General features: G+C 36.4%; 2 protein-coding genes across 2 annotated transcripts; both read right to left on the bottom strand.

Moving 5' to 3' along the window:
• Positions 1-260: 260 nt before the first annotated feature.
• LOC130407384 (uncharacterized) lies at positions 261-21,804 on the bottom strand. Its single transcript, XM_056730174.1, is given in 44 exon segments — positions 261-1,009; positions 1,012-1,044; positions 1,126-1,229; positions 1,437-1,594; positions 1,999-2,225; positions 2,321-2,442; positions 2,568-2,842; positions 2,945-3,016; positions 3,106-3,320; positions 4,573-4,769; positions 5,298-5,431; positions 5,556-5,705; positions 5,829-5,921; positions 5,998-6,159; positions 6,251-6,394; positions 6,697-6,800; positions 6,963-7,615; positions 7,795-7,857; positions 8,111-8,219; positions 8,355-8,530; positions 8,614-8,735; positions 8,830-8,892; positions 9,146-9,292; positions 9,486-9,585; positions 10,408-10,524; positions 10,707-10,839; positions 11,034-11,143; positions 11,227-11,369; positions 11,523-11,695; positions 11,852-11,965; positions 13,273-13,408; positions 17,237-17,329; positions 17,505-17,641; positions 17,721-17,835; positions 17,979-18,041; positions 18,163-18,309; positions 18,395-18,559; positions 18,853-19,027; positions 19,319-19,403; positions 19,885-19,967; positions 20,440-20,539; positions 20,633-20,912; positions 21,396-21,570; positions 21,735-21,804. Coding segments are annotated over 43 exon segments (6,393 nt in total). The 5' UTR covers positions 21,531-21,570; positions 21,735-21,804; the 3' UTR covers positions 261-743.
• Positions 21,805-23,966: 2,162 nt separating this feature from the next.
• Positions 23,967-25,408, bottom strand: LOC130408439 (uncharacterized). The gene is made up of 3 exons (XM_056731971.1): positions 25,320-25,408; positions 25,006-25,095; positions 23,967-24,909 (listed from the first exon to the last, which is right to left on the bottom strand). Exons 1-3 carry the CDS (start codon positions 25,375-25,377, stop codon positions 23,996-23,998), a joined length of 1,062 nt encoding a protein of 353 aa, XP_056587949.1. The 5' UTR covers positions 25,378-25,408; the 3' UTR covers positions 23,967-23,995.
• Between the last annotated feature and the right edge of the window lie 584 nt (positions 25,409-25,992).

Genomic DNA, 25,992 nt, shown 5'->3' with positions numbered 1-25,992 from the left:
TTTTAAAGGACATTTATTTATACTTAGACGTTCTAATTGCCTCGTTAAAAAGAATCGTGAATTTCCGACCCCCTAGACTCAATACAAAGAGAAATACATTTTTGTAAGAGAAGGTGCTTCACGAAAGAGTGAATTCATATAAATAAATAAATAAAACAGTCTCGCCATAACAAGGGAGGAATTGAGTGTGAACTGGAGTGCCATCTAGTGTCCAGATACAAACGTTACAAATAAATCAGAAACATGTCATGTTTACAAACTACCATTTAAAATACTTTTATTCAATAAAATGTAATTAAATTTAAACTAGCACACACCTCAATACCTTGTCAACGTTTCATACGTTTTCTAGGGTGAAGAGTATTTTCTTAGATAAATTATCAGCACAAAGCAACGTTTAATTCCTAAAGTATTTTCATTCTATCCAAGGCAGTATTTCACCCTCTATTCAGCTGCACAATACTGCACATGTCTACAAGGAAGAATGTGGATTATAAAACATTACAATTAAAAGACAGTACAAAATATAAACATATATCTATAAACACTTTGAAGTCAGAGTAACAATGCATAACAATAAATAATAAATGAATAATGTAGTTATCTATTTAACCAATTTTTAAACTCAATTAATACATCTTACACTACTAAACTACTGTGTCTTAAACGTATTTTCCATCAAATTCAATAATCATCACTTTCTATATAGTCACTAAGCAACTACTGGCCACTATAAATGTGCTTTACAACTGTACTGGACTGTTAGAAGAGGCTTCCTTAAGGAGCTTCCTCATAATGCTTGGATATAACAAACCCACAGCTTCAAAAGATTCTTTGGACAGTATGGCGACATCTACATAGTTTTCTGCTATGGCAGTGTCTTTGAAGAGGGTGCGTTTTATTAAAAACTGATTCCCAAAAGGTGTTCCCGCACAGAAACGATGAATGATCTTTGATCCTCTCGAGTCTGCGCATATCTTCACCTTGCCAATTAATATTAAATACATCCAGTGCCAACGTCTCCTTTTCTGTAAATGAATTCCCCTGAAACGAGAAATGTTTTCAGTTGCTCCAAGAAATAAAGAGAATGCCATTGAATGGAAATATCCAATAAATGCTGCTCACCAATAGGAAAACATCTGATGATCATACGTGTGCAAAGTTCTCTTAGAAATGGGCTGGGGTATTTGATGAACAGCAGATCCTGTTTCAAAGTTTTTTCGCAGATGCTACATAGTGTTTCCACAGGGGTTGCAGACAAGCAAAATGATGTAGATAATTACACACTAAGCATTCAAAAGCATTCAAATATTTTCAAGTACAGTAAAAATGCTTAATGTGGCTGAAACTGACATAATCACAGATACAGTATATCTATGGGAATTTCAGCTTGTTGAAAACAAAACAGGACAAGCTTTTGAGCTACGTTTATCTACCTTGACAAAATCTCTGTTCTCAAACAGGTGTGGATGTCTTTGAACAAGTCTTCAGCGTCTGTCCCGCTGGTGCGATTCCATCGATAACTATAGAACGCCATCACACGCTTTTGTATCTTGGTTGGGATTCTCTCCTGCTTCATGTATGTCTTAATAGTCTAAAACAGATATCATGCTTTTTTAAAGTGAAACTTCACCCAAAAATTCAAATTCTGTCATCTTTTACATGCCTTCGAGTTGTTACAAATCTGTATAAAATTTGAAGACATTTTGAAGAACAGCCCTGGAGCACTTTTGACTACCATTGTATTGTTCCTAATATGGTAGACAATGGGGGACAAAATCGGTTTGGTAACAAGCATTCTTCCAAATATCTTTCTTAGGAACAACTCGAAGGTGAATAAATGATGACAGAATTTAAATTTTTGAGTGTAGTACCCTTTAAAACTCAAGTCATTGTTGAGTACAGAACAACAGGACTGAAGGAAAAACGCACACTTTGTCCTCTCAAAATCCCAAATAGCAAGTTTAGTTTTCAGTAACTATACTGTTTTCAAATTACCTCTAGCTTTTCTTCATAGGCTTCCTGGAGAACCCTCTTGTTTGTTTGCGTAGATGTGAGATGTCCCATGATAAAAACGACTTGCATTTTTGACAGGATCATTATCATAATACACATGATAATTTCCCCAAAGGATTTTGCGACTATATCACCGTAACCCGTTGTTGTGTAGATTTGGATCACCCAGTAGGAAGCATATCTATACATTTCAGGGAAGAAGTAAATTTCTGTAAAGAGAAACAAAGCAACAACATTAAACATGAAATCTGGGGTGCAAACAAAATCATACAGAAGTTTCTTAAAGTTAAAAAAAATGCTTTACCTGTCGCACCCACCCATGACAACATGCCATACATCCTAACAAATAAAATGCACAACACTGCCCCGCAGTGCACAAAGAGAACTGCATGTACAAAGTACTTGATGATTCTTATCCACAACAGACTGAAAAAAAAACAAGAAAACTATTTAAATGTAATTGTACAACAATTGAATAATGAACACTTTGTTTAAACTTATTTCAATAAAAGTTCAAATCAAGTTCAATGATCAATTTCAGTAACACATACTTGGATGTTATTAATTTTTCCTCCTTCCACATGAACACTAACAGTGTAATAAGCCGAGGTAAGTGAGCCATGCGAGCATAAACAATCACGGAGAGGAACGTAGACAGCTCCTTGCTGAACATTGGGTGCAAAAATAGCATACTGTATGGAAGGGAGCAGACCACATCGAAGACGAATCCCACTTTGCTCTTCAAGTAGCTCTGGGATGTCAATTCGTAGTCTGAAATGTATGCTCCGCTATCATCATAATAACACATGTGAAACTTCAGGATGACCTGAAAGAAAGGAGGCACGAAAAAGCAAAAGTGTCTAAGCTTTGGGAATAATCTAGAGCTGAATGTAAAACAGTGCTGACCTTCATCCCGTATGCAACATACCTCAATCATCATAATGGATTCAATAATCAGTGTTAGCAGGAAGATATACCAGTCAACGTCAGACACAGAGTGCTGAGGAAAGAATGAGAGAGGAGACCATATTCCTTTTTATGAGGAACCATCCCTTTAACATGTAAATTGTTACTGTGTAGAATACACACCATGTATGTTATTGCCCAGAAAAGGACGGTGATCAGGAGACATGAAATATACTGATAGGCCAGTCGGAAAGTGTTCTCAGGGTCAATGGTTTTTTTGTGTATTCTTCTCAAGAGGATGAAAAGATTCATGAAGATTTCTTTGACTGCTGTCCACCAAGTGCTGTCCAGAGCCGTTTGCTCTGCCTCAGCCATACACTCACGATGCAGTTTAAAATCTGTAAGAAAAACAAGCGTCACAGTACATGGGTTCATCTGACGAAGTTCTAGACTTCCATAGATTTGCTTTATCAGTCGAGATAGATTATGCTCTTTGTGTCAAATCTATGTATTTAGTTCTTCATTTGGTTTTGAATAAGTGAAAATTTGACTGTTGTGTCGCACTGTTTCGCTATAGGTCAGGGTTACAGTGGGCTGTACATTTTGGATAGATACTACGCAGTGTGTGTGACCGGGCTAATACAGTATAAATCAATTTCTGCTTTCCAATCCGCAGACTATCCGTCCTAAATTACAACGGCGTTTAAGTGGCACGTTAAAAATTAAAAAAAACTTGAGTTTATTCTCGTAACATTTCGACTTTATTCTCGTAACATTTCGACTTTATTCTCGTAACATTTCGACTTTATTCTCGTAACATTTCGACTTTATTCTCGTAACATTTCGACTTTATTCTCGTAACATTTCGACTTTATTCTCGTAACATTGGTTGAATCATTTGTAAATATTATGTATACATTATTAAAAGACATATTTATATTTAATTTGTCAAAATGTCAAAATTATTTGCTGCATCCGGGTTAGATTGTGTTTTGCAAGGTTGTTATCTGGGAATAACGAACCTGCAAATGTCGTGACTGTCCAATCAGAATTATACATTCCGATGACCCTTCTAATAATGAATGAATAAATACCTTAAAGGGGTGATATGATACGGCTTAAACAAATGTTATCGTTTGTTTTAGATGTAATTTAATGTTTATATACGATTTAAGGTTCAGATTTAACTTCCTCTAACCATATTTGAAACATCAGGTTCCAAAACAAATGTGCTGACAGGTATGCCCACCTTACCCGTATACATTAGGGTAGTAGTTGAATCATACCACAAACTGACATAGATTTGTGGGGGTATGCAACTTGTTACGAGACCAAAAATATTATGTAAAAAATATTTACAATTTTATGTGTATAATACATGCCATGGGCAACTTATAACACACAGCGTAATAGCGCCATATGACCCCTTTTAATGAAAAGAAGAGCTGTATTATGATGTGTGTGACAGTAAATGGCCACAATGTTGTCTAGGCAACACCGGCCACTTCCGCTTCGTGTAAGTATGTCCCAGTGCGTGTATATTTTTTTGCTAAACACTAAAATTTTTATACTTTTCCATTAAAAAAACTGTTCATAGTGCATAGTATAAGTAGGCGAATTGGGACTCAGCAATTGTCAAAAAACACTTACATCCAGTCTGTCTGAGGGAAAACTCTTCTGCAGGTCTAGGCTTTCTGGACATTTTAATGCAATGATGCTCCTTGTGTAACTCCTCTTTCATCATCACACTTGCTCTTTGTAATTGCTTGTACATGTCTGGGTAATACTGGAATGTTTCATCAAGACTTTTCTTTGATAAAACATATAAATCACAGTTTGTTGCAGCTCTATAAAGAAAGTAGAGGGTAGAAAAGTAAACAGACACTTAAAGGGCTAGTTCACTCAAAAAATGAAAATTCTGTCATCATTTAATCACCATCAGATTGTTTAAAAACCTGTATGCATTTCTTTGTTCTGTTAAACACAAAGGAAGATATTTGGAAGAATGTCATTGACCAACCAGATCTCATCTCCCCTTTACTGCCAAAGCAAATTAAATACTATGGGAGTCAATGGGGGATGAGATCTGTTTGGTTACTGACATTTTCCAAATATCTTTCTCTGTGTTCAACAGAAAAAAATAATTTATACGGGTTTGGACCAACTTGAGGGTGAGAAAATGATAACAGAATTTTTTTTGGGGGGGTGAACTATCCCTTTAACTTTGTTAACTCTGCATGTAAATCTCATCTAAAATTCATCCTCCGAGTACTTTCGTGTGTGTAAGAAACACAGTTCAAGCCTAACCATCATTCCCAATATACCAACATCCTTGATATACCACAATAAAGAAGAGTAAGAAAAGCAATATGAACCTTAGTGTGGCAGCTCTTGGTTCTCCCAACAGCAAATTTCTTTCACCAAAATACTGTCCAGCTTTTAATTTGACAACCACTGTTAATTTATTGTTAGACAACACATCCACTTCTCCCTTTTCGATATAGTACATCTATGAAAAACATATTTGGAAAAAAAACTGCTTTCAGGTCAAATGGTGGATATATAATTTGCTAATTTGAAGGAATCTTTATAAGGAGTGCAAGGACAATAATCATATAATAAAAAAAATATACCTCATCTCCAAAGTCATGTCTCTTGTATATGTAATCATTGGCTCTGTAAAGGGACGGGTAAATTTTTCTGGCTAACAGGCGAATGAAGCATCCATCAGTTTCTAGGTCCTCCCGGCAATCCTTTGTCAACATCATCTCAAAAAATGGCTTCTGCAATAGAACCTCGTTAATATTAGACTGACAGGTTATTTGACCTATTACATTTGAATAACTACAGTAAATGTAAAGGACTTTAAGAAGCAAATGAAGGTTTCATTTTATAAAAGCTATTACGTTGAGTTTTCCTGCTCTTTTGATGTTGAGAGAAGACAACACATGTGTCTCAGATTCTTGTCTTTCCTCCCTCTGGATATTCAGACCAAACACCTACGGTAAAAGAAGACCAAACAATTACAGAACTGCAGTACACTTTACATAAATAAAAAGCAAGAATATATTTTACCTTTGCTATAAAATCTGCATAAAGAATCGTTGATATATCACCAACTAGTGAAGTGGGCAAATACTCAAACAGTTTGTCCTGATCAATTCCTTTTGTGCGTATCCATCGGAAAGTGTAAAATCGAGCGACACTCTCATATAAAGGCCCAGTTATATTGTGGCTCTTCATAAAATAAAAAATTGTGTAGGTTGAAAAGGTTTTATAAGAACTTAATACAACAGAAATACGTGTTTATAATATAAAGAATGTGTACCTTTAAGAATAATTTCATGCTCTCGGTTCTCCTTGAATAAGCAGATCTGACAGCATCTGCATTGGCCAGCATAGCGGTGATAGTTCCGGATAACCAGCCCCAAAACAGCATTGAAGCAATAAGGACAACGATCGTGATGGTTTTCTGTTTAATGCCCAAAAGAAATCTCAGTGGGGAGAATTTTTTTTATCATTTGACTCAATTTAAAAAAATCTAGCTTAAACGTTGAATAAAACATTTAAGCCCCTGATTGTTTACTTTTAGAATAAAAATATATTTTATAAAATAATTATAAAAAATAAAAAACAACAAGTTTATTGTAATAACAAAACCTGAATGTTAATCATATTTTACCGTAGAAGTATCATCTTGCTGAATGTAGACTTTTATAAATATTTTACTAGATGTATGAGATTCACTCATATTATGAATAATACGGTCCTTACCGAAAAAGTTTCATGAGGATAGATGTCTCCAAATCCAATGCTACATATTGTTGTGGTGGCGAAGTAAAAGCTCACTAAATACAACTCTGGGAAAGTAACAGTGTCTGAAAGAAAGAAATCCGTTTTGTTTTATTGCCATTTTAACATGTATGTATATTAAAAACTATATACAAAGGTTATACTTGTAATATGAAAAACATGGTAAAAAAAGGCAAATCCATCTTCAAATCAAATCACTAATCAATGTTCTGAAGAGAAATACATACCATAGTCCACATCAAATGAGTTGTTCAAGTGTGACACCCAAGACGACGGTGTACAGTTGTGCTTTATCATCGGTAAAAAATAACTGTGCTCATCGCCGGGAAGATCTTGTGCTGGGCAAACGCTTGCAAACATAACGCAAGTGCTGAAGTGTATAAAAAGAACACAGTATAACAACAACTTCAGGAAAGTGATGATGTTCTTTTCTCTAGTAATATCTTCCTGCAGGTATGAAAACGCAAGAGGCACGCGGTATAACTGGAAAACGTGAGGGATCCTCAGGTATGCGTACAGATGCAATGCTTCATTATTGGCATAAAAGCCATTTTCACTGTGGGGTGATATTACCAGCCAACCCACAATTTCCCAGGGAAAGCAAGTTATGAAATCCACAAGAAAGCCGGTTTTGATGTAGTGATGCGCTATTTCCAGCGGGTCGACTTGAAGATCGTTGTCTTGGTAGAAAGCAACATGCATGCGGATGTATATGTCTATCCAGCACAGAACTCCGAGTGCATAACAAGCAATCCACAGCTCGATTTTGTAATGTAAAAACGCAAAAAGCAAAGAGGACATGACGCTGACTGCAATGGCTAGTACGATCCGAAGAATCACCCATTTTACAAAAATTGTACTGCTGGGCACAATTGCATTCCTAAAACAAATTTGAAAAAATCGCTTTTAGAGAGCAAAATATGATGGGGTTATGCTTGTATTTCACTGAACCACTGTTAAGAACAATACTTTTCCTGAAGTATTTTAGGAATAATAACCACTTTGCACAAAGGGGTTTTCTCCAAATGTAATATGGGCAATTTTTATCAGTAAACTTACTTCATTAAGAAAACTGATGGGCAAGACCATAAGATGAAATGAAGAATGTTTTCCCAAAAAGTTCTGTAGAGACACAAACACACACGAGCACGTAATCAATTAAACAGTCAATTGATTGAATTTCCTTTCTCGTATTTATTTGTAGGTAAAGGGATTCATCTCTAATTTCGAACCTCCCAAATTGTTGCAAATATTTATTAAACTCCTCTATTGTCTACTGAGAAGAACAACTGCTAACATGTAAAACTGTCAGAGGTCAATAACAGTGGCACATTTTATTTTCATCTAAGCTACCACAAGAAAACTTTTTGCTTACTTTGGCCTCCGTTGTCCTAATCGTTTGTTCTGAAGTTTCTGGTATTTTTCAGCAGCTGTTTCTTCCTCTAATCCAGCATAGATTGGAATGTTTCCAAAATCCTCAACATCTAGAAAGATTTATCATATTTTATTTCTAAAATGCAAAGTGAGCTTAGCATAAAAATAGAACAGATATTCCGATATACTGACACTAAATAGAAAAATGTCCTCGCTTGGCCTTTAAAGCTTTTAAAATGACTCACAGCATTTTGACTTCTTGCAATATCTACGGCCATGAAATGTCAACAGGACTTTCTTTCTCTTGTGTACAGCATCAGCTTCATCTTCTTCAGTTCTCCTTTGCCTCTTCATTTTGTTCTCCACCATCATTTCCAAGGTCTTGTGGTATCCGGAATTTGTTTGAAGTTCTTCCATTTGCCTAGAGGAGGGACCGTTTTCTCATGAAAGGGTCTCTAACTTGAACGTTTTGTAATTGGCTCGTACTTGGTTGAGAAAACCTACCGTTTCAGCACAGGATACTTCTCAAGAACTACTCTGACCTTTTCAAAATCGATAGATAAAATTTCACAGCATGTCATTGTGCGCACTGTCAACATGGCGGGTTTTCCGAACAGAAATCCTGCCTGCCGGAACAAAGACAGAAAAAAAGTGAATCAAATGAAAACATGTAAACTACAAATAAACAATACATAGCCGACCATACAAACATTACTGTACCTCTCCAAAATACATCCTCTTCCGATAGCGACCAACTATTTCTGAAAGGTCATCGCTCAAAATCTACAAAAATATTTCAATATTTCTCTCTCAGGTAATAGTACAACTCATCGGTTCATACAATTTACCACAAAGTATTGTTTTAATTAAGGCTTATGTTTAATAAAACACAAAAGAAATTGGTATGCAAATGATGTCATTTCTTAAATAAAAATTCTGAACTGATTGACAGTCGTAGTAGTCATGCTTTAAATGTGAACTGAAATGGTACTGGACTGGAGATTTTACAACATTTAAAATGAACATTTATTCTGACCTGACACGTTCCTCTCCGAATACAAAAGAGCTCTCTTGTGATAGTGTTACTGTACTGGACTATTTCTCCTTTAGGAAAGAAGTACATAGCTGAGATTGAAGCAATTTCCTGTATGAATGAATGTCCCGCTTCTGCAAAGTAAGGAATCTGTAGGAAAAAAGGAATCTTTGTGTTTCTTTTCAATCACCTCTCATTATAATTAAAATCGATTCTTTAGGTCTGTTACTTTCCCCAGATGTTAAAAGTGCTGTGTTAAAGGCCTTCGCTTATTAGAACAATACATCTTTTTCATAAAGGTTAAAGGAGATTACTTCTTTGATAAGGTTAGTAATAAAATAACCTTTGATAGAAGTTCCCCTCTTTCTGCCATGAGAACAGTCCTCTTAAGTTCAGCTGGCAAGTCCCGCATAATAAAGGGCCCTCTTGGGTACGCCTCACCTCTGAAAAAAATAAAAGCTGTTTTCACAAGTGTCCTGGTAAAATGAGAGGTCTTTGCACAGAGATAAACAGAATGATCAAGTTTTTGTTATTGGATGCATTGATAAGGCATTGAATGTATTCCCAGAGTCCCAGTGAGATAAAAAATGACAATGCCTATTTTTTTATGAAATAATGCTGAGTTTATTGTAAATAGTTTATCAATGCTGATGATTCTCTTTTAAAAATGTGTGTGCCCTCATAATCTTTAGTTAAAATCAGAAAATCTCCTTTAATGACTCTCCATCTTGGACTCTCCAGATGACGTATGTTAGACGGCTTGGGCGGAGCATCCGTTAACTCCTCCCATGCAACTGTAAGTCTGCTGCCAGATCTATTTCAAAACGCAACTGCTGTTTTTATACATCCAATCAAATCGCAGAGAAAGACGAAAGCCACGCTACTATTTTTCTCAATCAAAATTCCATTTCACTTGGAAATGCGTCAAAATTCAATATGGAAATAAAAACAATCGCAACAATCGATTGCAAACAATCGATTGTTCACAGTCCCTGTGAACAATCGCTTCCGGTTCACAGGGACTTTAAGTATCATATTGCCTCTCACGTAAAGGTATTTTGTAATTACAGCCATTCAAAATTTGTAATGTGTCTGCCTAGGAATATAGTAACAGAAGCCACCTCTGCTGAGGTCACTTTATATACAGTACATCATTTTTAATTGTTCATTGATGAAAATAAAAAGGCAAAATAGTCAGATTGAAGCCACAACTGTGACATAATACTGTATACATTTGCTGGAGAAAAGGAACAAGGTAAACATACTGGTATTTAGACCACAGATGTTTCATGTATTCCATAACTCGGTTTTCTTGGGATACAGTGAGGTCGTGACGCTCCATGAAGTGACGCATTGCTGAAAGAAGATTCTGGAAACTTACCCTGTGCAAAAAAACGTGTGTAAATTCATCACAATTACCGAAACATATTGCAACAGAATTGTATCTGTACAAATGTAACTGAAACTGTTTGTATTGAGCACTAAGCACAAGTAAAAAAAGCGCTGGATGAACCTTTTCTACATGAAATCAGATTAAAATGATTGTCTGTGGTCAAAAATTCACCTCTTAGCATTTTCACCAGATATGGTGGCAATAATCTGGCTAATAATGTAGTTTAAGATCAGTAAACCAGTAAGACCAACAATTATAGCCAGCATTTGTTCTAACGGAGAAGTAGGCAAAATGTCACCATATCCTGAAAAGAACAAGAAGAGTGTCATAACACTGCAAAACATACTTTTATCAATTTTGTAAACAACAATTTGTCTTTTTGAGGTTTAGAGTTATGATTGAGATTTAATAGGACTATATAATATATTGTTATTTCTATGTAAAGACTTATAGGCAAATAGATTCAAATTCCCCTAAAAAGCTTTATCAAGAACTTACCCACACTTGTCATTATTGAAATTGTCCAATATGTGGCATATATATAGTGATACAAGTTATTCTGACTAGAATTAAGTCCAGCATTTCCTGCCCATGAATCCTCAAGACACCTTAAAAAAGAATAAATCAACAAAATGTGTCAAATATGATCTAGGAAATACAGAGCTATTAGATAAAACAAAACTAAACTCACTTTACTTCTGAGCATGCTGAAAGGTACAAGACGCCAGCGCAAAAGTGCACAAAGAAAGTGAGGAGAAAGATGCATTTTGCTGTCCTTTGTACAAACAGGTTTTTATATATGTCACTTTCCTTTTTGCAGAAATACAGATAAATCTGAAACCGTAATATAACTGATGTTGTCAGGCATCAGGAATTTAACCAAAGTCATTCAAAATAATCTGTTTCTACCATTCCAATTATAAAAAAGGACCAAAACATTCTCTATATAAAATAGCATGCAGCAAAAACAGTAAAATGTCTACGTACCTTACGAAGCCAAATAAGCCTATTTGCTCTTAATGAGCCTAACATTATCCAATGTTTAGTACCAGTGTAAGCAAAAGAAATGAAATCCAGGGGTAGAATAGCAAGGACATCATAATACAGGTTCCGAGATCTTTGATATGTTTTAAATATCACTGTTAAACTGGTCACATATCCTAGCGGAAAAAGTCAAAGGAAGTTTAGGGTTAACTTCTATCAATTAGAGTAGTTCATTCTTTCAGATTTCATGTTCATGTATGATGTTGCTGATCATAAAACTCTATGATGAAGACTGTCAGAGACACAACAAAGCCAGACATTTGTCATATTACCATCTTCGGTTAGAACTTTAGTCCGCAGAGTTACGAGTATGTCAAACACAGCAGCAATATCAATCAGAGCACCGACTGCGAGGTAAAGAGCACCCCAGCTTTCACTGTAAAGTCCTGGATAGACAACAACAAAAACCAGGATTATAAAACATTCAGCTCTGGCCCTTGAGACGTTTTGTAAGATGTTATAAAAAACCTGATTTATCATTTCATGGAAATGTGTGCCTGTATATTTTTTTACATATGCTCTAGCTCTACCTATGTTTCTAGTAGTGGTGGGCATAGATTATTTTTTTTAATCTAGATTAATCTAGATTAATTTTGGAATTAATCTAGATTAATCTAGATTAAAATGGCTCATTTGAATTCTGCCGAAGGCATTCAGAATATGTGTGCTACCCAAATAATGACTAAAAGTAAGTCTTTGAGAACGGGTTTCTCAAGTCAGGTGGCGCATTAGACCAGGGGCTCATCTCCTGTTTCCAAAATGCATCACAAACTGCTTGAGAAAGCTGTTTTACTATGATAATTGGTGATGAAAATTAAATTATGTTCAATAAGATGAACTTGTGTTTACTTCCGCATTAGCTAAGGGATGATTTGTGTTTAGGTGGTACTTGAGACTGGAAGAGCTCCTACAGTACATTTACATTTAGTCATTTAGCAGACGCTTTTATCCAAAGCGACTTACAAAGAGTGAGGGAGCAACAAGCGATATGTCATACAGGAGCCATAATACATTAGATCTCAATACAAAGTTACTGTTTTCAACTACCTGTTGAGAGAAAGTGTTTTTTTTAAAACCAATTCCGCATTGCACAAGGTGCAAACAACCTTAGTCTTGTCGTTGTTTCTATTGGGAAGCTTCTTAAAAATGAATATTCCCTGAAGCAAACCCGGCGGCTTCATAGCTGCATCCATGTTAGCACGTCACGTTTGATGCGGTAATTTCACAGTAACGTAATGTTGTGTTCAGACCAAACGCGAATGGCGTGTCAAGCGCGAGTGATTTATATGTTAATGCAAAGAGCCAATAGACCTACTTGCTGGGCGAATCGCGCGAATGAAGCCCTGGTTATGAGATGATGAGCCGGCTTCTGCTTCCGCGAATCACGCGAGTTGAAAAATCTCGTTCTCGCCCCGTACAGTGCAGTTAAGCTGGTATACATCCGCGCTAAAATATCAAGGTGAAAGTCATCATAGCTTGAGTAGTATAGACCCAGCTGCCAACCCAACTTTGAGAATAGATTAACGGCGACATTTTTTTTATCGCGCGATAAAAGTCTCACTGCGTTAACGGGGTTGGCCCACCACTAGTTTCTAGCAAATAAGAAATTACTTAATTTTCTGATAATTTTCAATCATTAATAACAGATTAAACTGTTTCTTCTTTCGCTAGTGAACAATGAACAGTTACATACCCATTGTGTGTGTATTGTTGGTGAAAAACAGCACCCATGTCTCCAGAAAAACCGAAAGAGCGATGCAGAAGAAAAAAAAAATATCCCACTTTTTCGCAAAAGCCTGATCAGGGTGAATAGTTCTCTTCCAAAAACGCTAATGAAACAAACATAACCAAATATTCAACAGCTTTAACTGATATAAATACTGAGGTATAAAACACATACAGTCCAGCCCGAAATTATTCGTACACCTGGCAAATTCGGACTTAAAGTTACTTTTATTCAACCAGCAATTTTTTTTGACCGGAAATGGCACAGGCTTCTCCCAAAAGATAATAAGACGATGTCCAAGAGGCATCATTGTGACAAAAAAATTATCCACTTTTATTTACATTTGAACAAAAAGTGGCATGTCCAAAATTATTTATACCCTTCTCAATAATCACCAAGAAAAACCTTTATTGACTATTACACCAATCAAATGCTTCCGATAATTGCTGACCAGCTTTTTGCATGTCTCCACTGGTAATTTTGCCCATTCATCTTTAGCGATGAGCTCCAACTCTTTCAGGTTGGAGGGTCTCCTTGCAATCACCCTGATCTTTAGCTCCCTCCACAGATTCTAAACTGGATTTGAGTCAGGACTCTAGCTGGGCCTCTGCAAAACGTAGATGTTCTTGTCTGCTAACCATTTCTTCATGAAGGCTACATCATTGTGGCCAAACAATTCAATTTTTCAATGGGACCATAAAACAGAACACCAGAAGTCTTCTTTGTCCAGATGAGCATTTGCAAAGGCCAAGCGGGCTTTTGTGTGCCATATCTTCAGAAGTGGTGTCCTCCTTGGTCTGCGTCCGTAGAACCCAGCGGTGTGCACTGTCCGTTGGACTATCTGCCTTGAGATGTTGCCACCAGCAGAGCCCAGATTCATCAGGATGGCCTTGGTGGTGATCCTTGGATTCTTTTTAACCTCTCTCACTATCCTCCTGGCCAGCACAGGTGTCCCTTTTGGCTTCAAACCACGTACTCCAAGATTTTTCACAGTGCGGAACGTCTTGTATTTTTTAATAATACTTCACTGTATAATACTATACTACTAATAATAATAATAATACCGCAATGTGCAGCCGCAATGTGCAGCCGCAATGTGCAGCCGCAATGTGCAGCCGCAATGTGCAGCCGCAATGTGCAGCCGCAATGTGCAGCCGCAATGTGCAGCCGCAATGTGCAGCCGCAATGTGCAGCCGCAATGTGCAGCCGCAATGTGCAGCCGCAATGTGCAGCCGCAATGTGCAGCCGCAATGTGCAGCCGCAATGTGCAGCCGCAATGTGCAGCCGCAATGTGCAGCCGCAATGTGCAGCCGCAATGTGCAGCCGCAATGTGCAGCCGCAATGTGCAGCCGCAATGTGCAGCCGCAATGTGCAGCCGCAATGTGCAGCCGCAATGTGCAGCCGCAATGTGCAGCCGCAATGTGCAGCCGCAGGTCCTCAGTGAGCTCCTTCATCTTAGCCATGACTGCCCACGAACCAACAGCAGAGAGCTTCTGTTTTTCACTTGTTGAGTTGATTAAAACAGCTGTTCCCAATGAATCAGGGTAATTAGGATGCTTTAGAACAGCTTGGACTATTTGGAATGGTATAGATATTTGGATTATCCCATAGACTGTGACAGTTTGCAAAGGGTACACACTAAGAATTGCTGGGTAAGAAAATAACCCAACCTTAACCCAGCTGCTGGGTAACTATGGGACAGAACACGCGCTGGGTTATTTTGACCCAAGTGCTGGGTTGAACCATTTGACCCAAAATGATGGGTTGTTTGTTTGACCCAACTAGTGGGTCGGGTTAACTGTGTTTCTGGGTTAACATAACCTAAACATTGGGTTATATGTTTTCCCAATGCCTTGCTACTTTTATATTTACCAATAAAAATAAATAATCTCAAGGGAATGTAAAATTATTATATTTTTTCTGTAATACAATTACACAAAACAAATGCAATTGTAAATATGCATTTTTATTCCATTTATTTCTTTACATTTATTGAATGGGTGCAATTGTCATACATTTCATCCAACACCTACAGACACATAAAAACAAGTTATTGTAGATCAGTTTCTTTAAAAACACAAAACTGGGTGAATTAAGCACTGTAGATTCCTATTCTATATGTCAACATTGCAGCATTAGAACACTCAAAAATATATTATTGGCACATGAGAATCAGTCCAAACAGTGTGCCATTAAAACTAAGCCAAACAAAGACTCCAAACAACAGACAATACATGTGACAACTTAAAGCATGTTACAAGTGTCCTCAAAAACTTCCCTCTTCACTCATGTCCATCAATACGATAAACTGCATGCCGGAGAAATTTCTAAGTAGGAAGAGACTGCTTAGTTAACATCAAGCACAGAAAAGGACTTGAAACAGATCAACCGAGCAACAAGTCAGTTTCAATGGCATGTCCCGAAACAATGGTGAAGGTCTGGGATGTCGTTGCTGCCTCGTCCCAAAGGCACAAAATGTGCAGAATACATCACTGTTCTCTGCATTTTGCAAGTATTCCACCATGAAAGTCCCCACCTGTTAAATATATGACAGTTAGTCTTAAAACATAACTAAAATTTAAGTTAAAATGCATTTAATGAACAAACACAGAGGCCTTATAAAAATGCTAATTTTAGAAGAAAACTTCAAACTTCACTTTTAGTATTTTACATCATTCACTACATTCATATTGTATATCATTTACTTCTGAGGATATACATATATCACACAGTGATGGCCAAAATTATTAGAACACTAGTATTTTTACCAGCTGGAAAATGGAATAAAAGTCAGTTATTTCTATCGTTTGCTGTCGTGTGTCAGAAGGAAATTTCTGTTTAATTTTCCAAACATTATTCTTGTCATTAATTGTAATAATCAGTGAGATTAAGAGGCTTAGCTTTTAGCTAATGCAGCTAACGGTAACGTTACCTGAGGGAAAAAAGTGCGAAAATGCTAAATCTTAAATTATTGCTAGTTGGTTGGATCCGGTACGTCGCAGACACTTGAAAAAATATCCCCTTAGATTAAGTTTTGCATGAAATTATCTAATTCTGACTAAACATTACAAAGCCTTACAGTAGGCAAACAGTAACCGAACTATACCATGTAATTCTGACCTAAGGCTAGTTCATACATTTTCATGAGGATTTAACGTGAAGGATAAAAACCTTTAAAGTAAAAATATGCACACGTACACACATATATATATAACATAACGATAAAGCGATTGTTAAGGACTTTTTTTGTAAAAAAAATTGCATGCTAAGCTGCTAAATTACTTAACGTTAATCAATCACAGAATAAAACACTTCCTCCGCACAGAGACAGATCAAATACTGCATTAAACAGTAAAATCAGTGTGCTCTGACCACAAGTTATTAAAAATAATCATATTATCATATTAATTTACCTTATAAAATCAGCTTGCTGTGATGTGCGTTGCCGTCTGACAATGAGACGCTTGAAGGATCCAGAAGGTTCGATGAAGTGGAAAAAGGGAACAAACCGGTTGGGTCAAAATAAGTGGTGAAAGAACCCCTACAGTCCATTTGACCCAGCATGAGCAACCCAACTGTGTGTTTACAGTACCTCAAACAACCCAAAATTATGACCCAGCACAATTAACCCAAAAATGTGTTTACAGAAATAACCCAGCATTTTTTAGAGTGTATGAATAATTTTGGACATGCCACTTTTTGTTCAAATGTAAATAAAAGCTGAGAAATATTTTTTTTCCACAATGATGCCTGTTTTACATCGTCTTATTATCTTTTGGAAGAAAAGTCATTTCCGGTCAAAAAAAAACTTGCTGGTTGAATAAAAGTAACTTTAAGTCAGAATTTGCCAGGGGTATGAATAATTTCGGGCTGGACTGTATTTCAAGCGTAAAAAACAGGTCTTTGGACTCAATGTGATGCTTTTTCTCACCTTGGTCTTTTTGCTTTTTATTTGAGATTTAATCTGATTATACTGGTTTGAAAAACCATCCAACAACGATCTGAAAATCCTTTTAGCCTTTTCCTACAACACAGGTCTAAAGTCATGCTTAGAAATGGTCACGTTTGACTTTGAACTTGATACTGAAACTGATCAAAGGACCACTCTCATGTTACTATATCCTTCGGCTGTTTCTAAACCAGCTAAAACAAGGTTTACATTCATTCCAAAAAATTTAATCAAACTATTAGCGACTTACCTGAAAGTTGGTACTCAGGTCTTTTTGAAATACTACATTTTGTGGACGCAGAGCAAGTCCATATGCAAACGCTTCTTGTAGCGGATACGTGAAATTTTCAAGACGCTCTTTCGCAGCTTTGCCAATCTTCTCGCCGGCTTTAAGAAAATGATGTGAAACTCTATTAGTGACAAATTCAAGATGAGTAATACAAGTTCAAAATTTAAATGTTCCTACTTTCAGGGTAGTCAGCAAAGAGCAATAGAAAATCTTTTCGTTCCAAAACACAGATTTCACTCAATGTCAACGAACATATGGTTACATTTCTGGGAATGCTGAACAGCAAATGTGCCTAAAACAACAAATGAATGAGGTTAAACTGTGCAGTTGGAAAGAAAGCTTTTAAAATAAGTGATGTACTGTATATGAGGAAAGTGGTCAATACTGTCCATAATAAATGTCTATTAAGTTAATCATTTATAGGTCATACGTTACCTCTCCGAACAATGAGCCAGGCAGTAGAGTGGCAATCTCATCACCAGGATCTTCACCATAAACCTCCAATCAAACCATTTAAATTGCATTTAAACTGTCGATATTATGAATTTGATAGCTAGTGTAATACAAAGTTACTCATGAATGTGCTTTTGGTTGTGTTGGTAGCTTATGTTAGGCATACCTGCACAAGTCCATGTTTAATGTAATACAGATTTGGATACACTTCTCCAATTTCAGCAAGAATTTGTCCAGGGCTGTAGGTGTAGGTGTTACATTTCAACGACAATGCCCTTTTAAACCCACTCTCGGTTTCTCTGAATAACTTAACCTTGAAAGATCAATAACAATTACTTTTATTACTTTTCTTTGTGCTAAACGCTGTTTAAATCTCAAGAAATTATAAGCTGACTTACTTTTTCTATCAGAGGTTTGTAATAACAGCTCAGAACATCCGAATGCAGCACAAACGGGAGATCATCCATCAGTCCTGCAATGACCCGACCCTTCTGATGTGTCCATAGACCATAATAATACGCGTGAACCCATGTTTGGATTTCCTCTGGTAATCCCATATGTTTCTTCAATAAGAAGGGAAGACAACTATAAACAGGAATATCGTATGGAGAACTTAAATCTTACAATCTTGTTTTTATTCAATTAAATTTATTTATATAGCGCTTTTCACAATGTGCATTGTTCCAAAGCAGCTTTACAGGAGCAAATAAGAAAAACAGAAAAACACAAAAAGGTAAAACACTGTACAGTGCATGGTGTTTATAGAACAAGCAAGATCATTCTAAAGAATAGTATCTAATAAATAAATAGATGCAGTCTCCCGGTGAGCAAGCCAACATTGCCCTGTTTTACAAACCACATAATGATGAACAGTTTCCATTCTGTGATAGAATTTTCCCCTTTGTGCATCCATGTTGCTTATCAATGAGCTCATATTGGTCATGATGATTCCAAAGGAAAGCAGTCCAAGAACCATCACAAATGATGCAGCAGTGACCTCTTCCAAATATGTAGCATGTACATCCCCAAATCTGTTCAATATAGCACGAATGACAACTATTAAATATTTTTAGATGGTTTTTGAATGTTACCATGGTTGAGGTTTGTGTGATCAATGTTAAAGTGTAAGTGCAAAAACCAGTCAACTCAAAAACGTAGTTGTGATAGGTTGCCTTATTATTTTAAGTCGTCTCATCTTTTTTTTTACAGTGAATAGATTGCCTGCGCATATCTAAAAACGCATGTGTTTCATGTTATCATCACGATTATGATGTATGCTGAAAGCATATGCTTTTTCTTCGACATGCTTTTTCTTCACTTACCCTATGGCACAAAGTGTGATACCTGCCCAGTACAATGATGCAGTATAGTACTCCACATCTGAGATTCCTGTCACATTGGTAGAAACTGTAAGAAAAACATTATTTATTATCATCCATCACAAGAGAGAAAGCAGACATCAATGTAGTAGTCCAAACAGTGATCATATCAAAAGGATAATTTCGCAGGCATATGTAAACTTGTCACCTGTACATAAACAAATTTTTTACTAATTCTAAACAAAGGGTGATTAAAGGGTGCTAAAAAAGTAGCTTTGATTCCCAGTTACCTTTGTTTAATTCTATAGTTTTAAAAAAACATATACAATAATTAAATGACTATAAATCTTTTGAAATGTAGCGAAAGTACAAGTATCTTCTGTACGAAACGATATTAAAATATAGATGCGGAAACACCAACATATTTACAAGGACTCCCTCTAAGGATTTCATATCGCTGTTGTGTTGTTGTTTTCCCTCATGCCATCGAATTCTGCTGTCTTTCGATGTGTTTTTATTGTTCTGCTCTCTTAATTGTAATTGTTTTTTTGTTGTTATGGAAAACTTACAGTCTGGTCGCAGCTGCAACCAACTCATTTTTAAGCATCGCCTTGGATGACCTTCAGAAGTTCCAACACATGCTTGTCGAAACCTGACAAGTCACAAGATCCCATTTGCTTTTCTTTTTTATAACAAACCACTAATATTATTGTGTTGTCTTAAACATTTTGCACTGAAAATGAAATACTCTATAGAGAATGTGAAGCTGACGTCACAGCCTATGTTGCATGTTGCAGTGGTGCCGCCATCTTGTAAGGATAATACTCCACTACTATTATTGTTTTGATTTGTACCGGAGAAATCGAAAGTGAAAGAACCATGCTTTTCCTGAACGACTCTGTGTAATGCTGTGGCAGTTTTTAACACAGCAACACCGACCTACCATAGTTATATTTCCTTATCAAACAAGAAAAACGAAACACTGCATTGAACGCACTAGCAGCCATCCTCCCAAGATGCCGCAACATTCAACACGATGTGACCTAACTTCCCATTCTCTATTTGTGATAAGAAGTTAAGACATTTTTTATGAACAGACCCTTTTAGAGCGTACAGAGACTCACCAAATGCATGCAGATGTTTGAAAACACAGGATGCCAATGGAGAAGCAATGAAGAGCTGTAACATAAACTTTGTTGATGTCTGGCTCCCTGTTGAATGAGGCTACAAACATAACAACTTAATCAGTATACATAAACTGAACATATATTATCAAAGTATATATTTGAGAATCCATATGAAGTAAGCAAGACCTACATATTAAACCAAACAACCTGAACACTCTCAGACATCTATTTGCTTGGATGAACGTCAGGTCAGAGAAGGCCATTTTCAAAGTTTCGAGTGGCAAAACAGACAAGAAGTCCAACAAAAACCAAGTCTCAAGGTACTTTTTCCGGACCCTCTTGGGGTCTATTATGACCACCCCATGATCTTCATGTCCAATGTAGAAACGCGATATGATGTTTAAGATGAAGCTCACATCAAGACAGTATCTCATGAAGACAATCCATTGGACGGTCGAGTTAAAAAACAGCTGTAAAATTAAATAAATGAGAAGTATGAGCAAAATCGTTTCTTAGTTAATTTTTTGTTTGGTACCTGTTGGCTCTATGTGGAAGCCTCAAAAATATAGGTAACTGCTAAACTGCTAACTGACTAAATGTTAATGTCGGTAACTGAACCTTTTAAATATTCAGAAATGAAGATTTTTTCCTTTTATCTTTGATTTGAACATATGTTTACGTTGTAAACAGTATATTAAGCTTAGATATTATATTAAGGAGTCTAGTTAAAGTCAATATTGCGGGTCAGCAGGAAAAGCTCAGCAGCTCTTGCATAAATGACCTTTTTTAAAAACAGTGGCACCTGTTGGCTGGATCAGGTATTGTTTAACAGCACAACCTAACCTGCCCCTGCCACGAAAACCTTTTAAAAGTCAAATACTTTTCTTATCTGTGTGGAGGGAAAAGTTGTAATCTTCAAAACGATCAGGGACTTTTGGGAAAAAATATCTTACCTCATACAGACACAGCACTACAGCTACCAAACACGTTAAAGAAATGAACACATTCCACACTCTGACAATGTGCTGCTTCGGAGAATATACTCCAGACACCTCATCATCCTGCTTGCTGTCATTTGTGTCATCCATTTTTTTTCAATCCCCGATATATCCAAATTGTTTAAGGTCTCTGAAACACAATAAGACTTGATTGTAGCAACAAAAACATTACGCGACAACGTAGCCTACTGGTCTCAGCCACAGTCAATTAAATTCGCCAAATTTAACAAATAGGCTACAAGTTTACAAACTCAATCAGAATATTTAATAGTTTTATGCGCAGTTTTCTCTAACATTACATGCTGTACTAGCTTTAAAATGTCGACTCTTCGTGTCTTGTGCTGAAGAAACCGTTACATCTGTTGCCATGGTGTTGAGGGAGGTGCTCGAGCTCACAAATTTATAAAAAGATGTAATACATATTTCGTAGCATATGAACCCACCTAACTGATTTATTAGTGTATACAATGCATTTTGTGTAATCATGTTTTATTGTAAGCCTAATTTTACAAAAAAATACAAAAGTTTATTTCGGCTGTTTTTTACAACAACAAAAAACCTACAACCTACTGTTAAATCATTAGTGATTTGCTACTGAGGGTATTCATTTTTACATTTGGTAGAAAACATTTGTTGCCAACTTCATGCAACCTTAAGGCTATACCTTAAAATTAAAGGAAGGGCTTTAACTAAAGCAATGGATTACAATATTCTTATTCAAATGTCTAAGTGTGGCATACACAACATTAAAGTCCACAGAAAATTAGAAACACATAGCCTGTGGCGAACAGACACTTTTTCAACCTTCACAGGTTCTGAAGCCCAAATGACAGAAGTAGCCTATACAAGAAAATTCCAAACTTTACCACACTCAAAAAATGTCTTAATATTAACAAACTGTTCCTGTCATGCTATTTAATAGATATGGGCTCAGCTGGAAATGTTTTATCAATTAATTAATTATACTGGGTGAAGGTGAGGTCAGACTTCATAGTTTCTCAGTTGTTTTTATTCATAAAACCAGGATAATAAGACATGCAAACTTCTCTTCGAAGACTTCTTCAGAAGTTGAGGTATGTGTAGCAACCCCCGATCATAACTTTAGGTGGGGCAGATGTATGTATTCGTATTAGCCTATATTGTAACCTTATTAGCCGAAGGTTTTGTTAGATTTTTTTGCAAATTTTAGGTGTAATTACGCATCTGCGTTTTTTAACCTGAGGGTGGAGATGTAATATTAATCGACAGCCTCTCCATGTTGTTACAATGAAATGCTTAATTTTGTGTGTATTGTGTTTGAGTGATAAATCAGTTTTACAGAGGGGGATTAGCAACCATATTGCTAACAAAAAATATTTCATAGACTATTTCTGACACCTCTGGCCTGTCCGGGCAACATATCTGTTTGAAATTATTAGGATTCATATTTAAAATTTCCATACAAAAAAATAGAGTTGATTAAGCCCTGGTAATGAAAAATGCATTATAAGGATTATTTTTGTTTGTCAATTCAGATGACACTTCCAAAAAAAATGTCATGGCCATAGCCTATACGTCAAGTGAAGTTTATGGTAAAATTAAAATAAATAAAAAAGTCCATTTAGTCAAATAGCATCATATTTTATAATAGAGCCAGAAATCAAACACAATGACTTCAAATGATCTTTTGTTGGTAGTTTATTGGTCTAAAGGGTTTCAGATGAATCGCCACATCACAATTTATTCTGATAGTCAAATCAGTCAGTGTTGAATGCTTTTCGTGTTGTTCTATTCAAAGTCATCCGTGGAGCAGATAGGGCCTGAAAATGACTCCAACCCACAACTATATCCCCCAACAACCTCCTCTAATTGAAGGCAACAGTTAATTTTCACTTTTTGAAAGAATGTTAGTTTGAACACGTGTCAAGTCTACCACATAACAAGCACATGCCAACAGATACCTGTCCAACATACCCCAATGATTCAAATCAACAACAATACAGTACAAAGGAAACCCATTTTAACTTAATCAATGGTGTGTTTTATATTGCTCCAATGTGAAAGCAATTTTGTTATATAGGCTACGTCTACGCCAAATGGTAGCCTAAACATTGAAGTTAACAAAATTACAAATATAAAAGATCAGAAATTCCAACAGCTTAGTATGAAAAAAAAAAAAAAAAACATTGCTAGGACCCAAGATATGACCAAACCATACACTACATTGGATGCATTTAAATATTCTGCTTAATTGCATTTGCATGCCATTTGGAGAAAAGTACAAATAAACACAAGAGGCAAAAACATTCAAAATAACTTAAGTGACAGTTCAACCAAAAATGAAAATTGCCATTTACACACCCTCACGTCATTTCAAAGCTGTATAAGTTACATTGTTCTGTTGAACACAAAGAAAGATATTTGGATGAATGTTAGCACTGTCCCTTCAGGAAAATTGCTAACATTCTTCCAAATGTCTTTATTCAACAAAGAAAATGTATTCAGGTTTGAAACAACCTGAGGCCGAGTAAGTGAAAGAATATTCATCTTATGATGAACAATCCCTTTAAGATTTATTATGGTACACTAATACTAAATACATCAGAGGCAATGGAAATAAAATTAGCTGTTGCATTTTCACTCAGATTAAAGTTACCATAAAGAATGACAATGCTAGAACTAGACTCTAGTGGATTAGAACTGAACTCCTCTGTGAAACCAGCATCTTTGTTTGAGTCTCCAGACTTTGATGGGTTAGAACTGGATTTCTCAGAACCAGTGTATTCATTGTAGTTGCCATCCACCTCAGATCCAGATTCCAGTGCAGCTACATCTTTGCTGTTGTTGCCACGCACGCGGTATGAACCGGATTCCACTTCAACATAATGACTGTTGTTGCCACGAACCAGATCTGAACCGGGTTTAATTACGGATTCCAGTGCAGCTTCACCTTGGCTGTTGTTGCCATACATGTGGTCTAAACCAGATTTCACTTCAACATCATGACTGTTGTTGCCACGAACCAGATCTGAACCGGGTTTAATTGGGGGTTCCAGTGCAGCTTCACCTTGGCTGTTGTTGCCATACATGTGGTCTAAACCAGATTTCACTTCGACATCATGACTGTTGTTGCCACGAACCAGATCTGAACCGGGTTTAATTGGGGGTTCCAGTGCAGCTTCACCTTGGCTGTTGTTGCCATATATGTGGTCTAAACCAGATTTCACTTCAACATAATCTTGACTCTTGTTGCCACGAACCAGATCTGAACCGGGTTTAATTGGGGGCTCCAGTGCAGCTTCACCTTGGCTGTTGTTTCTATACATGTGGTCTGAACCGGATTCCACTGCAACAGCATATTGGCTGTTGTTGCCACTTAGGTGGCCGGAATTGGGACCCATAGCAACAGCATTATCTTGTCTGGCAACGGTTTCTTCAGAACTGATGTTATGAGAAGACATTACACTTTTCAAAGAATCTCTTGGCATTCCTAAATAGAAGCATCAGTTGCTCAGTTAGGCAGTAAGAACTATCAATAAACTGAAAACTTCAGTCATGGGAATACAAAAATAAAAATAAATCACACCTTTTATGCTTAAATCAGATGCTTCCTTCAATGAAAGAAAGTCAGCAACAACTCGCTCAACCTCGGCTGATCTTGCATTGTGGTTGTTACCTAGGGACAAAACATTCAAACACAAAACACAAAAAAAAGGATGTTCATGACCATCAAAGACTGACAGGCAATATTACAATAGCATTTTGGTTTAGAAAGCCCATTCATGTTAGTAGCAAATAATCAAAAATATATTTAAGCTAAAATAAGCATAACAGAAATGCTAAGAGAATTGTGCCTATTTATAAGTGCTATTAATATACATTCCCTGCGTCCCTACATACCTGCATACACCCGTTGGTGACAAACTACAATTAAAATTAACAACTTCACAGAAGACATTTTGAGCAGATCCCAAAGCACTCCTACAGCAGACTTTTTATACTCGTAGGTCGAACACGATTTCATTGACAGCACACAGTTAGGCACCTCCTAAATAGTTCATTAATAACAGGTGCACACTGCTTGATCTGTCTGCAGACGGCGCACTCTCAGCCACGCATGCGCACTCGTACACATGCACAAACGCGTGTTCAAGGTGCACGCACAGGCCACTTTTAACTTAAAAGTTTTAAGGATCTTTATTCATTTCGTACAAGATTAGGTTGAAGTGAAAAGTGTTATTTTTAATTATTAGGAAAATGTTATTGGAAACGATCGTGACATTATCCGATATATCCGCATGTATGGAAGCCCGTTTTCGCCAGGGTTGGGTTTTTTGTTTAGAATTAGTAAATCATAATAATGACTTAGTAGCCTATCTCATAATAATGAGATACTAAATCGAAATTTCGACTTACTAAGTCATAATAATGAGATACTAAGTCAAAATTTCGATTTAGTAAGTCATAATAATGACTTAGTATCTCATAATAATGACTTAGTAAGTCATAATAATTAGATACTAAGTCGAAATTTCGACTTACTAAGTCATTATTATGAGACACTAAGTCATTA

This window comes from Triplophysa dalaica, chromosome 19, assembly GCF_015846415.1.
Source record: "Triplophysa dalaica isolate WHDGS20190420 chromosome 19, ASM1584641v1, whole genome shotgun sequence".
Classification (NCBI taxonomy): domain Eukaryota; kingdom Metazoa; phylum Chordata; class Actinopteri; order Cypriniformes; family Nemacheilidae; genus Triplophysa; species Triplophysa dalaica.
The sequence above is the reverse complement of the archived record's forward strand: the minus strand, read 5'-3'. Positions and strand labels throughout refer to the sequence as shown.